Source organism: Condylura cristata, unplaced genomic scaffold, assembly GCF_000260355.1.
Source record: "Condylura cristata isolate star-nosed mole 26May11 unplaced genomic scaffold, ConCri1.0 scaffold00002, whole genome shotgun sequence".
Lineage (NCBI taxonomy): Eukaryota > Metazoa > Chordata > Mammalia > Eulipotyphla > Talpidae > Condylura > Condylura cristata.
Genome location: NW_004567103.1, coordinates 13,006,512 through 13,022,006, shown reverse-complemented (window position 1 = coordinate 13,022,006; position 15,495 = coordinate 13,006,512). Strand labels below are relative to the sequence as shown.

At 47.7% G+C, this 15,495-nt stretch overlaps 1 protein-coding gene across 1 annotated transcript; it reads right to left on the bottom strand.

Moving 5' to 3' along the window:
• Positions 1-901: 901 nt before the first annotated feature.
• Positions 902-2,822, bottom strand: CXCR1 (chemokine (C-X-C motif) receptor 1). Its single transcript, XM_004674305.2, has one exon. The coding sequence runs from the start codon at positions 2,820-2,822 to the stop codon at positions 1,746-1,748; it is 1,077 nt and encodes a 358-aa protein (XP_004674362.2). The 3' UTR covers positions 902-1,745.
• Positions 2,823-15,495: the final 12,673 nt, after the last annotated feature.

The window sequence follows — 15,495 nt, the reverse complement described above, 5'->3', positions numbered from 1 at the left end:
CAAACACTTTCAAGTTATTTTACTGGTGGGGATCCTTATTTACGTACTGAAGCCCCTGCTGAGATGTCTCTCTGTTGCATGGCATTGAGGTACAGTGCATTGGGGGTTGGAAGGTAAAGAAGACTTCTGAGACCCATTTCCTGGATTCTCGCCACATTCTTCTGTCTTCTATGCTGAATTCCATCTATGTGTCAGGGCTTGAATTCCTAACTCTTCTTCCTGGACCTACTTGGAGAGCCCTGCAAGTATTCTCAGACGCAGCTTCGGAGAGGCTGGTGATGCCATCTGTGGCCTCTTTTTGCTCCAGTCACTAACTGAAGTCAGCATGAGTGGCCACTGTTGGTCACTAGCCCATTCCTGCCATTCATGCCCTTTCTGATGTCCCTGGCAGAGAACGCCCCCCCACAACGTCCCCACATTCATCCCATTCCTAAGCCTCCATCCATATCTGTTCCCAACCCTCCTGATCCTCCCTGAATCTCACTCACCCCCTCTCCACCCTCTCCCTATTTCTGGATCTCTCTTCCTCCTCACATCCATTCTCCTCTAACACTCAACTTTAGCCGGCACCCCAACCCTGGCTTCTCTACTTCATCTCCAACTCCAGTGCCAACTCCCATCCTTAATACCAATCTTAATCTTGATGTAAATACCTTCTCTGAGCCTCCCTCCATTCCCAACCTCAAACCAAATGAATCTTTTCCCTTACATGTTCTTCTTAAGAGTCTAGTGGTTTTAGCTCCTACATTTAGTTTTATGCTCCATTTTGACTTAATGTTTGTATATGGTATAAGTTAAAGGTTTGATTTCATATTTTGCATGTGATTATCCAGTTTTCCCAGTGTGATTTGTTAAAAGAATATAATTTCCCCATTGAACAATCTTGGCACCCTTATTAAAAATCATTTATTGGTTTATTTACAGGTTTTTTGTATCCTTTGATTCCATCAGCCTAAGTTGGGGTCTTGGTCTCATTCTCACTGAGTAACTGCCTCAGTTGAAGAATCATATTCAAAGGCAAATAAACAAAGGTGTATGTGTGTATGTCTCTTGCTCTATTTTTAAAACCAAAGATTTTCCCCAAGAGTTCCCAAGAGACCCAAGCAGACTTCCTCTTGAGCCCAGTTTGTATCTACTTGCTTGAAAACAGATTGTTACAATTTCTAGAATTTTATGAACGGGTTGTTCACCCCATCACATGAAATCACCCCCGGAGCATTTACACCATGAAGCCTGGGGAAATCTCCACAGCAGGCTTTTCCCTGGAGAGTGGTTTAGGCCTCGCTAGTCAGAACCATGTGTGATGGTCGCTTCTAGGGGAGTCTTGGACAGTGAGCGTCCGTCATCCCTAGCCCCTCTCTTGGGAAGTGGACTTCACTAGCAGGCAGGAAAGAGTTAGGGGAGCAACTCATGGTGTTTGCCACGAATGGCTCCCAACTGTGGGAATATTTTGCAGTCACTTCAGAGAATGTCTTTAAAACATCCCTGAGCCAGAGCTGTGGGCTCAGTGGCAGGATGGACAGAGCTCTAGCAGTTGACACAGTAGTTACACATAAGGGGTGGGGCACCAGGCTGGCTTTCTAAACCATACAATGGGCCTGGTAAGGATATGGCTTCAGCAACTTCCCGTGACCACAGTGAGGGCTGTCTTGGCACAGAGGCTGTGATCTGCCAGTGCCCACGAGCCTTGGCAGGGTTTGCTGAAAGGCAGGGAGGAGCCTGAGGGGCTGCAACGGGGTGGGGTCTTAGAGGGTAATGGATGTGTTCCCTGAAGAAGAGCTAACAAAGGAAGGCCTGCCCTCCTTGGCCAGGTACTCCTTGCTGACCATGCCGTGGCTGGCCATGATCTTGAGGAGGCCGTGGCGGAACTTCTGGCCAATGAAGGCATAGATGAGGGGGTTGAGGCAGCTGTGAAAGAAGCCCAGAATCTCGGTGGCATCCAGGGCCCGGCCGATGTGGTTGCGGCGCTCGCAGGTCTCCTTGATGACCTGCATCCTCATGAGGGTGTCGGCCACCAGCACCAGGTTGTAGGGCAGCCAGCAGAGCAGGAAGACCAGCACGACAGCAAAGATGACCCGCATGGCCCGGTGCTTCTGCCCCATGTGGGTGGCAAACAGCGTGCGCAGGGTGAGGCCGTAACAGAACAGCATGACCAGTAGTGGCAGGACGAAGCCAAAGGTCTGAGGCAGGGCCCGCAAAACAACGCGCCATTGTGTTGTATTAGCCCCCATGTCCTCATAGCAGACTGGGCTGGAAAAGGGTGGGTCAAATGCCCTGCGGAAGACGAAGACGGGCAGGGACAGGATAAAGGACAGGGTCCAGATGCCTAGGCATATGAACTTGACCCAGTGCCGCTTCTTGGTCAGCGTGCGCGTGGCGTGGACAATGGCCAGGTAGCGGTCCATGCTGATGCTGGCCAGCAGTAGAATACCACTATAGAAATTGACCTCTTTCAGGAGCGAGACCAGCTTGCACATGGCTGTGCCGAAGATCCAGCCCTTCACCTTAGAAGCGGCCCAGATAGGCAGGGTCAAGGCAAAGAGGAGGTCGGCCATGGCCAGGTTCAGCAGGTAGACGTCGGTGACAGAGCGGCTGAGCTGGCTGCATAAGACCACCAGGATCACCAGACAGTTTCCCAGCAGGCTCAGCAGGAACACCAGGACATATATAACAACCACTGCATACTTGTTGAGTGTCTCAGTGTCCACCATACAGGGGCTAAAGTCTTCTGTGGGTGGCATGCCAGTGAAATTTTCATAATCACCCTCAAACCACATCGACACATCACTAAGCTCCCATGCATTTTCCATGACAATGGTCATGGCTTGATCTAATGGGAAGATTAAAAGGAAAGAAAGGTGATTGGTTACTCAGATTTAAGTCACTGCTCAAAGATAAAAGAACAATTACTCAGTATCGTTCCTGGTCACTTGGAAACCACAGATCCCTTCTTTTGCCTCCACCTGGCCTGCTTTAGAGCTCAGTTTCACAGTTCTTCCAGCCTTCCCTAACTCCAGCCCTGAACTGAATACAGGGAAAGAAGGCCTGCAGGGAAAAACCACCTTTGCTATGGGCCCCAACTCCCTCCAGTTCTACCTCTGTCTTCTCTTCATCCTTCTCGATCCTTGACCATCTGTCCCATCACCAAGAAAACCAGGTTGGTTTTACAATTCAGGACAGGATGAGCATAAGCAAAATGGAGGGAGGCAAGCCTGCTCCTGGATGTCCTTTTCTATGTTATTTTCCCTCTTATGTTCTTCCTGATTCTTATTTAATTTTCTTAAAATCTATTGAGAGGAGGAAATGATAGCAACAAATTGCATTAAAGTCTCATTTAAGCCTTCTCTTTAAAGGAGTAATAAATAGCTTGGTCCTCTGCCTAAAGGAAGTTTAAGCATTTGAGAGCAGTCCCATATTCCCTGAAATCACTTGCTTAAACATCCACAGAAAGCAGCAGTTTTTAAATATATTTTTTCAATTATGAAACACTTCTGCTGTGTCACAACAAAATCTCAGTGGAAAGCCCAAGAAGTAAAATAGATAAATAAAAGTTCACCTACTGCTGCTTCTCTTACCCACAGTCTTGAAAGAGATTCCCCCAGAACCCCAGGGCTCTCCAGAGGATAGTCTGAAAACTTTGGAAAGTTCCTGAGCCAGGAAATAAGGATACTGGCACCCAGACCTCGTTTTAGCCTGCTTCTGTCACTAATCAGCTTCGTGACCTGAGTGAGTCCTTTCACCTACATAGAATTCCATTTTCTCATTTACAGATTGGGGGAGGCAGAGTAGACAACCCAAGTTGCTTCCAAGCCTCAAGGTCTTGAGTTCCCTCAGAGTCAAGCATCTCAGTGTATTCTCTCCCTATGTGTGTTTGCATATTCACAAAAGACAACATCCTAGGCAAAGCAATAACTATCAAAGTGGGGGGTGTAAGCCTCTTCCCTGCACAAGGAGGGCAATACACTATAGCCTGCATGTCACCAGCTACAACAGCAAAGGTGGTTGAGACGGAAGCATCTCACTGGGACGAAGCAGGAAACCATCTACAGAAATCTTTGCATCCCAGAAAAGTAGATACATTTCCTAAAATTCACTCAAGCCAAGTTTTTCTATCTCAAAGGAAGTCCAGACAAAGAGAGGCAGTGGCCTACCTGAGGCACTGGTGTGTCCAAATGAAAAAGCCTGGAACTCCTCAGGGCACCCAGCCCACAGCGACCAGACAGTTAGAGGAAACTGGACGAAGAAGGGGAAACAGAGAAGCCACATCACAGCACACTGCTGTGCTGAGCCCTGCCCATGTCCCGTTCCGAGAGATCAGTGAGGGACCCAACGGGCCCCTGGTATGTAAGTAGAGAGAAGGGTCCATGATCTGATCTGAGTTCTTTTCTCTTTTACTCTCTCTCTCTCTCTCTTTTATTTCCATTTGTTTAGCCTTAACTTTCCTAGGACACCATCTTTCAAATCTTCTAACTTACCCAGCATGAATAAAGGAGAAAAGATTTGCATTTTTACAGAAAAGACTTCAGAAGGAGTCCACTGTTGGGGTGACCTGTAAGTGTCCCCCACATAGGAGGGACTTGGAGCAACATGGCCGGAGCAAGGTAGAGGGAAGCACTTCACCGTGTGTGGACAGCTGGCACACAGTGTTCACTTCCCTGGTAGGCTGCTCTGCTCTCATGGTGCTCATGAGATGGTGATGGAGAGCTGGAAGGGAAACCACTCCCCTCCACTGCCAGCTACCCCTTTGCACAACCACTGCAATGACAGGTTGGGTTGGAATGGCCGTGAGTTAGGCCTGGGCTTCGCCTGGGGTCTGACTGGACAACAGGGAGACCGTGAGAGCTGGAGGAGTCTGGTTCAGAATCATCACTGCTCCCCTCTCGGCAAGGAAGGACAGCTTCTCTGGGAACCGCTGGCTACTCCCCTCGGCTCATGTCTGTCCCCGACCTCCATCTGGTGCTTTAATCACTTCCCATTATAACACAAAGCCCACAGAGCTGCAATCATGTGTTTTAAGGCAGCCTTCCCCTCTAGACCAGGGGCTAGGAAAGGGAGCTGGGTCCCTCTCAATCTGTCTTCATATCATCTTTCAGGGGACAAATAGCTCAATCAGTGATTGTGGGGTAGGCGGCTTGAACCCCCTCTCTTTAAATGCATGGACCGGGGATCCCCACCACCATGCAGGGGCCTGTCACTTTCAGCCACACAGTCATATATAAGGGTGTCTGAAAGCTTCACATCCATACAACCAGGCTGGTGCACCCAGCCCTGATCTTTCCCAGGAAACTTTATTGTTTAAAGTGAGGTCAATCTGTGCAAGCGTAAGTCCTGCCCCTGCCAGAATTTAACATGCCACGGGTGCCAACAAGTCTGCCACAGGAAAGCATATTATTTCAGCTAAATTGTAAGATAGATTATAAGTGAACTTATCATCTATAAGCAGCAGCAGGAAGTGTAAGGAGGCAGTTGTCTTGCAAGGGTTTACCCATGTTTCACTTTCACTGATGTTGGACTATTGTGAGCTGATGCCTAAGAGAGAAAAGGCTTGAGGATAGGGTGGTCCCCAAAAGCAGTGGTCACCCCAACCTCCTCACCAGTCATCTAGGGAAGAGGCAGCTCCTAGGGCAGAAAATAGACTTAGGACAAAGGTGAAACAGTCTGTGGCCCAGACTACAGAACTCTGCAGTGAAATCCAAGTGGTCAGGGGTGGTGGAGAATATTTGCCACCATGGGGAAGCAGACCAGAGACGTGACCCATGGGGAAAGACCACATAAGAGTGGCCATATACAATACTAGATTTAAGCCTCTCTTTGTGTATCATTCCCTTCTGCTTTTACTAAGTCAAGTTGATTGAGTGTCCCAAATCATTTCAACTAATCACAGAGGTATTAGGAAAAGGGCTTCCAGCCCAAGGAATAAAGGAGAAGCTGCACCTCTGGATGGGCAGGGTGGAGATCTGTCGCCAGTGAATTTGACCTGCACAAGGAGAATTGGAAATAAAAAAAAATCTTTCACTTGGTGGTAGGAAAGAGCATGTGTAACTGAAAGAGCTGAAAGAGGCAGATGTACATGCGCTTGAAATAAAATTCTACCCACTTGGAAATGTTCCAGCTAATCCGCCCACCCAACATATCTCCTGTACCTTGCTTCCCACTTACAACTGCTCCCTCTTAAATGGATCTGAAATGTTCCTAGTGCGGAAGCATGGTTTCATTCTGTGCGGAACATCCAGCAGCAGAGATGAGACATGAGCAGTCTGTGTGCCCAGGCAAAGCGCGGAGACTTCTCGCCATTCTGTTTTAAGAGAAAGCGGCTTCTATGCACGCGAGCGGCTTCTATGCACGCGAGCGGCTTCTATGCACGCGAGCGGCTTCTATGCACGACCACGCAAGCGGCATGGCGGGCTTGGAGGGGCCTCTGCTGTCCGTGGGTCAGCTTTGGCGCCAGCTTCAGCATCTTCGCATTCCTGCAGGAGATTCCACTCCACTCGGCCCCAGGCATCAAAGTAGAAGCAAGGGAGGTGGAAGAGAAGATTCTGTCTTCTCCCCTCTGTCGTCCCCATTGCCATTGCTACAGGGTCAACGGTAAGTGTGTGATCTCAGGGGATCCACCCAGAGCCAAGTCAGGATGTTGTTGGAGGACTGAGGACAAGCAAGTTTGTAGTCTTGCAGCTGCTGGAAGTCAGTTGGCTATCATAAAGAACACAGTCAGCCCACGACAAAAAAAAAAACCAGCACTCAGAGGAAGACAGTGAGGGTTGCCGAGAAAAGGAGCCCAACCCTGAATAAACCATGCCTGCTGGTCATCTTCTCTCAAGCTTACCAGTTGCATGAGCCAATAAATTCTCTTTTATGCCAAGACCATTGAAGCTGAGTTTTCTGTAATCTGCAATCAAAACTGTGCCCAAATACAGAGAGCTGAGGGTACCAGAAGTGATGGGGGATGACAGGAGAAGGAGGATGTCAGTGTCCCAGGTCCAGATTGCAAATGCCAGAGACCACAGGACCTGCAGAGAGATGGCCTGGGTAGATGCAGACCCCTTAGCCCTGAGCCCCAGCCCCGGGCTCCGGTGGAAGCAGGAGAAACCTTGAAAACTAAGTCTGTGAGACCCGTATGAGGACACACTCCTGAATGAATCCACAAATCCCTGTTTTGCAGCCAAACAGACCATGAGTCAAACTCTGGCCCTCCGTCATCAGCCTGTGATCTTGGACTTGGTCCTTGTGTGTCCTCAAATATCCTGGCCTGTGAAAATGGGGATAACATTAGCCTCCTGGAGCTAATGCAAGAGCTGTCCTGATGAAAGAGCCCTGCTCTAGCTCCAGACCACCTCCAGCAAACCACCAGCCCTGTGCCGCTGCGAAGACGAAGTTCTCACTCTGGGCCTTGGTAGACTCACCTGCTGCAAAACTCCAAAGGAAAGCGGGACTTGGCTCTAGGATGGGTGTGAGGGCCCAGGCACACTGCGGGGTGAGTTCTAAGCATAGTCTGGGCAGGTAGTAAAGGCCCAGTCACTCTTTGCTGTCTTTATAAATGTCCTGAGGGACTTCTTGGTTGGAATAGGTATCAAACACTAAACAGTGCAGACCCTCTGATCCTGCAACCCCACTTAATGTGGGGGAGACAGGGAGGGAGGTAGGAGAGAGGGTGGGGGGGAAGAAAGGAAGGAGGGAAGACAGTTTTATCGGAGTTGCATATAATAATAAATTTGGTACTAATTCCAATGTTCTCCAGAAAGCTTCACACACATTCTAGTAGACCTGCCCAGTAGAATGTTATGTTTCTAGTAAACATCAAAATGTCTAGTATGATTTCTGCTACAGAAAGAAATCCATGGTAGGATGTTGAGAGGGTCATGAAGCTTCTCGGCAGAGTGCACAGGGAGTCCCATTTTGTAACAAGTGTGTGTGAGCCTGTGCTGGGGGTGTGGGCAAAGCGTGTGATGCAGAGAGAGGACATTTAGGTGGTGAGATTACAGACAGTGCTTCCTCGTGCAAATCTTCTGACAGTGCCTAATTTTTAAAAAGCATTTCTCTTGCAGGCCCTCCCTTGTGGTGCAGAGGGTAAAAGCGCAGCTCTGTGAGGCTATGCACAGCCACCGCAGCACAAGTTCGATCCCCAGCCAGGGAAGTGACCCACATGGCGTGGCAGACCTTTCCTGTCCCGCCCCTGCTCCCCTCAGCAGTGCATTCCAATCAATCTGCCTGTTCTGTTCCCCTCTGTCTCTGGTGAATCCTCTCACCCACCACACCTCTGGCCTGTACCCCAGTTCTTGTATGCATAACTAAATAAATGTTTGTTTGTTTTTAAAAAAAAGCATTACTGGGCCCTCCCTGGTGGCGCAGCGGGTTAAAGCACAGCACTGAGAATCTAAAGCCGCCTCCGCATGAGTTTGATTCCCGCCTGCCCCGGAGGTGACCACATGGTGTGGCAGACCTCTCCTGACCCGCCCGCTGCTCCCCTCAGCAGTGTACTTCTCTATCTGCCTGTTCTGTTCCCCACTCTGTCTCTGATGAAGCCTCTCACCGCCCCTGAGCCTCTGGCCTGTACCCCAGTTCTGTACGCACAAATAAATAAATCTTTAAAAAAAAAAAAAAAGCATTACTCTGCAATCAGAAATAAATAATGACCGTGGACCATCATGCCCTCCTTTCTCGGACTAGGCCATCCAGCAAGGTTTATGGGCCTTTCCCACCCAGTTCTATGCCCTGTGGTTTCCAGACTGTATGCCATTCATTCCCAGGAACAAGACGCTGACGCAGGGCAGGGATTCATAAAGCATCTTTTCCTTTTGCCCTTTGCCCTCCTTAAAGTCAGGAACCACAAATGACAGCAATTTGCATCCTCCGTGCCCAGCAAAGCATGTGACATACACTAACTGCAGCCAAACAGGGAAGGGGGTGTGTGGCCCATGCCCCGAGCTTGGGGTGTAACACTCTGCAGCCACCACCTTGAAAATTCTTACTAATTTTTCCTTGCAGTTTGTGTTTTGTGAGTGAAGTCTCCTGGGGTTTGGGGCTCAGTTCACATGCAGCCCATTTTGCAACCATCCCAGGCCAGGTAGGTCCCCCGTCAGATCTAGTGATTGAAAGGAGAATTTGGAACCGTTGGCTTCATTTTCACAGATCTTTATGGTGAGCAGGGAAACAGCAACTTGAGCCCTATGCAAATCTCTAAAAGCTCTTTTCTCTGGGCTTTCTCTAGCATTCTCTTATGCTCTTTTCCTCTTGTGGATGTCACTTATCCTCCCAGCAGCCCTTATGGCCCTGGCTGCTAAGCGCAGGTGTGCACATTTGCACATGCACACACACCCATGCTCAGGTGGCCACGTGTGCCCCACACCCACACGCCGTCTACGTTCACAAGATCAAGGCTGCAGGTGATGGCTGAAGAGGCCACCGAACTCCATTCACCTACACAGCCCGCCTCTTTTTGCCAGGATGGGGGCTCAGCCACCCACTCTCCCACCCCACAAGGACAGTGCCTCAAGCACCCAACACTCACAGATAAAAACCACTGAGTCTATGGCCCTCTTCGGTGGCGCAGCGGGTTAAAGCACAGCACTGAGAATCTAAAGCCACTTCTGCATGAGTTCGATTCCCGCCTGCCCCGGAGGTGACCACATGGCGTGGCAGACCTCTCCTGACCCGCCCGCTGCTCCCCTCAGCAGTGTACTTCGTTGATCTGCCTGTTCTGCTCCCCACTCTGTCACTGGTGAATCCTCTCACCCGCCACATCTCTGGCCTGTACCCCAGCTCTATATGAATAAATAAATAAATCTTAAAAAAAAAAAACTACTGAGTCTAGTGAGGAGAAAGACTTTATTGACTTCATTTACTTCTTTTTGAGCAAAGAATCCCACACATTCGTTTTGTAGGGGGTCTCACAAATGACACAGACAGCCCCGACCCCTAAATGAATATTGTCAGGTTGATGAAATGCCAAAAGAGTGGAGAGGAGCTATCTGGCATTGCCTCAGTCTTTTGGAATATTCCTCCATAGATGGTCTGGCAGGTCACCCTGTAAGCTCCTCTTAATGTTTGCTCAAATGCTACCTTCTCTCTGAAGCCCATCCTGTCTACCTATTTATAGCAAGCACTCGTGTTGTTCCTTGCCCTGATTTACTTTGAATATTTTTCTTTCCCTCCAGCATTTATCACTCCTAACATATTATGTAATCTTCTTGTTTTTTATAGACACTTCTGTTGATTGTCTCCTCTCTAGGATATAAACTCATGAAAGCAGAGACAGCAGAGACCCTTATCTGTTTGGTCGCTGTATCCCAAGTGCCTAGGTGATAATTTGGCAATAGTATACAATAAAAAAATGGTTGAAGAAAGAAAAGCAAAGAAAGATGGATTATATTTCTAGAGAATGAGAGACCCCCAAGTAACTTGCCCTCTGTTTATGGCCCCTCCAGTCTCTGGGAAATAACCCTGGAGGGAAAGTGGACTCCACCATGGGTGTAAGAAATGATTCGGCAAAATTGAGGCTCTGCCTTATATTGACAACAGGTGAGGTCAAGCGAGAAGGGGAAGAGAACTTAGTCCTGGGGGCCAGGGGTTGCAATTGCAAAATATTTCCAGGAGAGGGCAGCATTATCTTTAAATCAAACCAAAAAGCGTAGTGGGGGCCTTGGTGAAAAGACCCTATAATATTCTGTAGAAGCTGGGTCAGGCAGTCAATGTTATCCAGACCCTAACGCTACTTTTGAAGGTCCGCACCCCCTTTCACATACATTCATCCTCCTCTAAAGTCCTTCGGGATGAGAATTTACCAGTTGCCAGGATGCCTGGGCTGTGAGATGAAGATCGTCGTCACCGGTGCTGTCAACCATATGCTCTCAGGTGGTCCCAGAATTCCAGCACGAGGTAGTTTATCACCTGTGACCCGCCCCCTTTTCCAGGCTTTATGTGAACCCCACTTTCAAGCCCAGCACAGGTAGATACTCTCAGCAAAGCGTGAAAAGGTGAATTTCAGAGAAGCGAGAATATTTTCACTGTTCTCCTCGCTCATTTTTGGTTCTCCAGCCTGGCGTCAGTCAGCTCAGGCTGCCATCAGCAAATACCAAAGACACGTTGGCTCACACACCGGTACTAATTTTCTCATAGTGTGGAGGCTAGAAATTCAGCATCATGGTGCTGGCAAGGTCAGACTCTCTGAGGGCTCGCTACCTGCCTGCAGATGGCCGCCTTCGCCCATGTTCTCACACGCAGAAAGAGACAGAGCTGACCTCTTCCTCTTCTCATAGGAACACTAGTCCCCTCATGGGACCTCACTTCATTGCTTCACCCCCAAAAAACCCCTCCTCCAAATACAAGAACCTTGGGGGCTAAGGCTTCAACAAAAGAACTTCAAAGGGATGCAAGCATTCCACAGTAATTGCCATGTCAAAGGTGGACAAGGATAACTTCCTTTTCTGAAAGCACTGTTCTATATTAATGAGGCAAGATTCTAGCACCTTCTAACAAACTTCCTTCTTTAATGTGGGCTGGCTGGGCCCCCAAGGTCCACCCAGTGCTCCAAGCAGCATAACCAACATTCTGTCTGACAGCCACAGCCGCCCAAATGGTATCCTTAGTTGCAGTAAAAATAAACTGTACAAATGGTTACCTGGGGCTGAAGGGGTTGGAGAGAAGTGGGCAGGTGGGAGCAGGTGGGGAGATTTTCATAGCTTGTAACAGTTTTTATTTTTGAAATACGACAAGTGGCTTCCATGATGAATTTTAAATATAAAATGTAGTCTAAAGACATTAAAAACCAATAACTGACACATGGTGGCAGGAAGTATGTGGTTAACACTAAAAATGGTCATTTAAGCTCTGTTGCCAACTGCATGTCTTCCGACTGTTCTGTCTCAATTTCCACCCAGAGAGCCAAAGAGGCTTTCAGCAGGAAAGTCTTTCTGGGTCTGGCTTAGAGAACCGTCACTGCTCTTGGTTCCCTCTCCTCCAAGTCAAGCTGCTTCCAGATCTGCTCACTTTTCAATTCTCCAGCCTGGCGTCAGTCAGCAATGGCTGCCGTGGGTTCTCTCTTTCCTGGTCTCTGTGCTATCTCCGTGTCTATATCCTCAGTGCCCCACCCCAGTCCAAGAGGTCCTGATCTCCCCTTTTCTCCCATTTGGCCTTCTTTGCCTGTGTTGTTTCTACATGCAATTCCAAAAAACTCCACAAATGTGCCCCCTGGGCATCTCACGTCCTGGGTTTTAATCTTGCCCTGGCAGTGAATTCTCATGGGCTTGCACTGACTACTAAAACCTGACTTCTTATGCTGGGAACATTCCTATTACCTTTTATTTAAACTAAGTCCTTGGTTTATACTTGAATATACCTATGCCCAATTTCCTGCTGAGATGACCTCTCCATGCCCCCAAACCACAGACACAATCTGCCTGCAGAGAGAGGAGTTTCTTTGTCTGCGCAAGGTTGGCTTATTTTTGTGTGTAAATCAGAACTGTTTTGAACTATAAAAATTAGACTTTTTCACATTTAAAAATATCTGGGTTTCTGGCCCTCCCTGATGGTGCAGCGGGTTAAAACACAGCACTAAGAAGCTAAAGCCACTTCAGCATAAGTTCAATCCCCGCCCCAGAGGTGATCCACATGGCGCGGCAGACCTCTCCTGACCTACCTGCTGCCCTCCTCAGTAGTGTACTTCATCAGTCGGCCTGTCCTGCTCCCCGCTCTCTCTCTCTGGTGAATCCTCTCACCGCCCCTACACCTCTGGCCTGTACCCCAGTTCTGTATACATAACTAAATAAATCTTTAAAATATATGTATCTGGGTTTCTCTATTCTCTTCTAAATGTTGGGATAGTTGGACTATGGTGAAAGTTTATTGGTGCTTTGTTGTTGGGTGATGTGCTAATTTATATTTGTAGAGGTGTGAGTCCATGTACCTAAACATATACTATATTGAAATCAATATTACTTCAATAAACATAATATTCATTAAGAAAAAATTAATTAATTTTGGAATATTTGGCAATACCGACTCTAGGGCTAAAGCTTGTATAGATAAGAAATTCTAGAAAGAGATCCACCCTTACACCATTCTTTCATTTTCCATAAAAATGCTAAAATAATCAAATTGAGTAAAGGAAAATTTTATCAGCACAATGGTACTGGAATAACTAGATATGGGGGAAATGTGAACATTGACCCCTGTATCACCCACAAACATTATTTTGAGATGAGTCATAAGCCTGAATGTAAAACCTAATCTATAAAGCTTTTAGAGGCTAGCATATCTTCTTGACTCAGGGGAAAGCAAAAATTTTCTTAGACAAATCAAAGAATGTATAACTATTAAAATTTGTCTTTGATAAATTAGGCTTCATCGAAATCAAAATGTTCTGCTCATCGAAAATACTAAGTAAAGGATGACAAGCCACCATCTGGGAGAAAACCATTATAAAATATCTAGCTGACAAAGGATCTGGATCTGGGATATATAAAGAACAATAAAAGAAAAAAAAAGGGGGGGAGAAAAAAGACAAACATTCCCCCAAGATGGGAAAAAGATCTAAACAGACACTTCACAAAAGAAGGTTAAAAAAAAAAAACCAAAATATTCATATTCAAGAAAATTGTTCAACCTCATTCACTATCAGGGAATTGAGAATTAAAGCCGCAATTAAACGCTACAACCCAGTCACCAGAATGAGCAGACACAGTATAGCAAGGGTCAGCGAGGACCTGGAGCCACCAGACGCTGCCATGTTATTGCTGATAAGGTGAAATGGTGCAACCACTTTGGTAAAGGTCTGGAGTTTCCCACAAAGCTATACATACTCCTGTCCATGACCCAGAAATTCCACTCCTAGGAATATACCCAAGAGAAATGGAAAGAAGATGTCTGCAGAAATCTCATAGCTTCATCCTCAGTAGCTGAAAGCTAGAAAAGGTGCCCGGAATGGGTAACAACCTCCAACACAGTGCAAAGGCACATTCTCAGCAATGAGAAGGAGTTGGTTACAGATATACAATATGAAGGCATCTTACCCTGAGGGGAAGAAATCTAACACAAAATAACAGGATGGGTGCCCTGTCCCAGAGGGGAGTGGTGGAAGGGCCAGAAGCTGTGCCTCCAGATGTAACTGTGAAGCCTCAACTCCCGTCACTGTGTCTTCTCCCTCCTCAACCCTGGAGGATAAGTTGATTAAGGGAGGTGAGGGAAAGGGCCCCAGAGTTGGGTTCTGAGAAGAGGAGAGGAAGAGGCAAATGTGTTCACTCTTAGAATACAAGACAGCAAGGAAGACCCCAGCCCTGTTCTGTGTTCACAAGTCATGGGTTCACAGAATGTCCCAGCCTCAGCAAAACAGAAAGGCAACAGCAAAGCCACCCCACCATCCTCTCAGCAGACCTACCTTCAAACAGACATGCTGCGAAACAAAATTTCATTCCCAGAGTAACACCTAATCCTTGGAAAATTGCATGTGAAAAAAGTCCTGGCCTGCTCATTCTGATGGATGGAGCCAGGAGATAGCAGCGCTGATTACTGAGGAGCAGGACATAAGTGAAGACAGTGGAGGTTTCAAATTTTCTTAAGATGTGCACCAGCCAACCCAGCCCCAGCCTTCTATCAGAACTGTGACTCACGACTCCAAATATGACCCATTTATTAAACACAGATCCACAGAGGCTAAAGAAAATCTTTGACAAGTGCGGTGATGCCAGACAAAAACTATTTCTGCAATCACCAGTTTTGATGAAGATCTTTCTCCTGTAGAGGCATTGGAAGTATTTTGACAAGTCCAGAGTTGACTCTGAGTACTTCTTCTTTTACTGAAACAAGTTATCCAGAAAAATGTCAACCAACATGAACTACCTGGAAGAGTGCATTCGTGAAAGAAATCACCCGTAGGGACTGTTACCTAGCCTGCTCTGCAAAAGGCCATAGAAAAACATCCAGAAGTATCCCTTGGGGGAATTTCATTCTAAGCAGCCCCAGAATGGTGAAGGAGGAGGGGGGAATGTGTTCTTCAAAAGTCAGGACAATGCGGAGGGAAATCTATCTTGAATCTCCTCGAAGCAGTCAGTCGCCAGCTTCTCTCTGAGGCCAACAGACAGTTGTTTCCGTTCTAGTCCGGAGCTGCCATCTGAAGAAGACCCAATATTGCAGCAAATTGAGTTTCAAACAGATTCTTCAAAAGTAGAGAAACGAGACCCTCCCTGGTGGCACAACAAGTTAGGACACAACACTGCAAGCTAGCCACAGCCGCACAGGCGCGAGTTCAATCCCCCACCTGGAGGTAGGCCCTCCCTGGTGGCGCAGCGGGTTAAAGCACAGCACTAAGAAGCTAAAGCCACTTCCGCATGAGTTCGATTCCCGCCTGCCCCGGAGGTGACCACATGGCGCAGCAGACCTCTCCTGACCCGCCCGCTGCTCCCTCAGCAGTGTAATTCTTCCATCAATCTGCCTGTTCTGCTCCCCACTCTGTCTCTGGTGAAGCCTCTCACCGCCCCTGAGCCTCTGGCCTGTACCCCAGTTCTG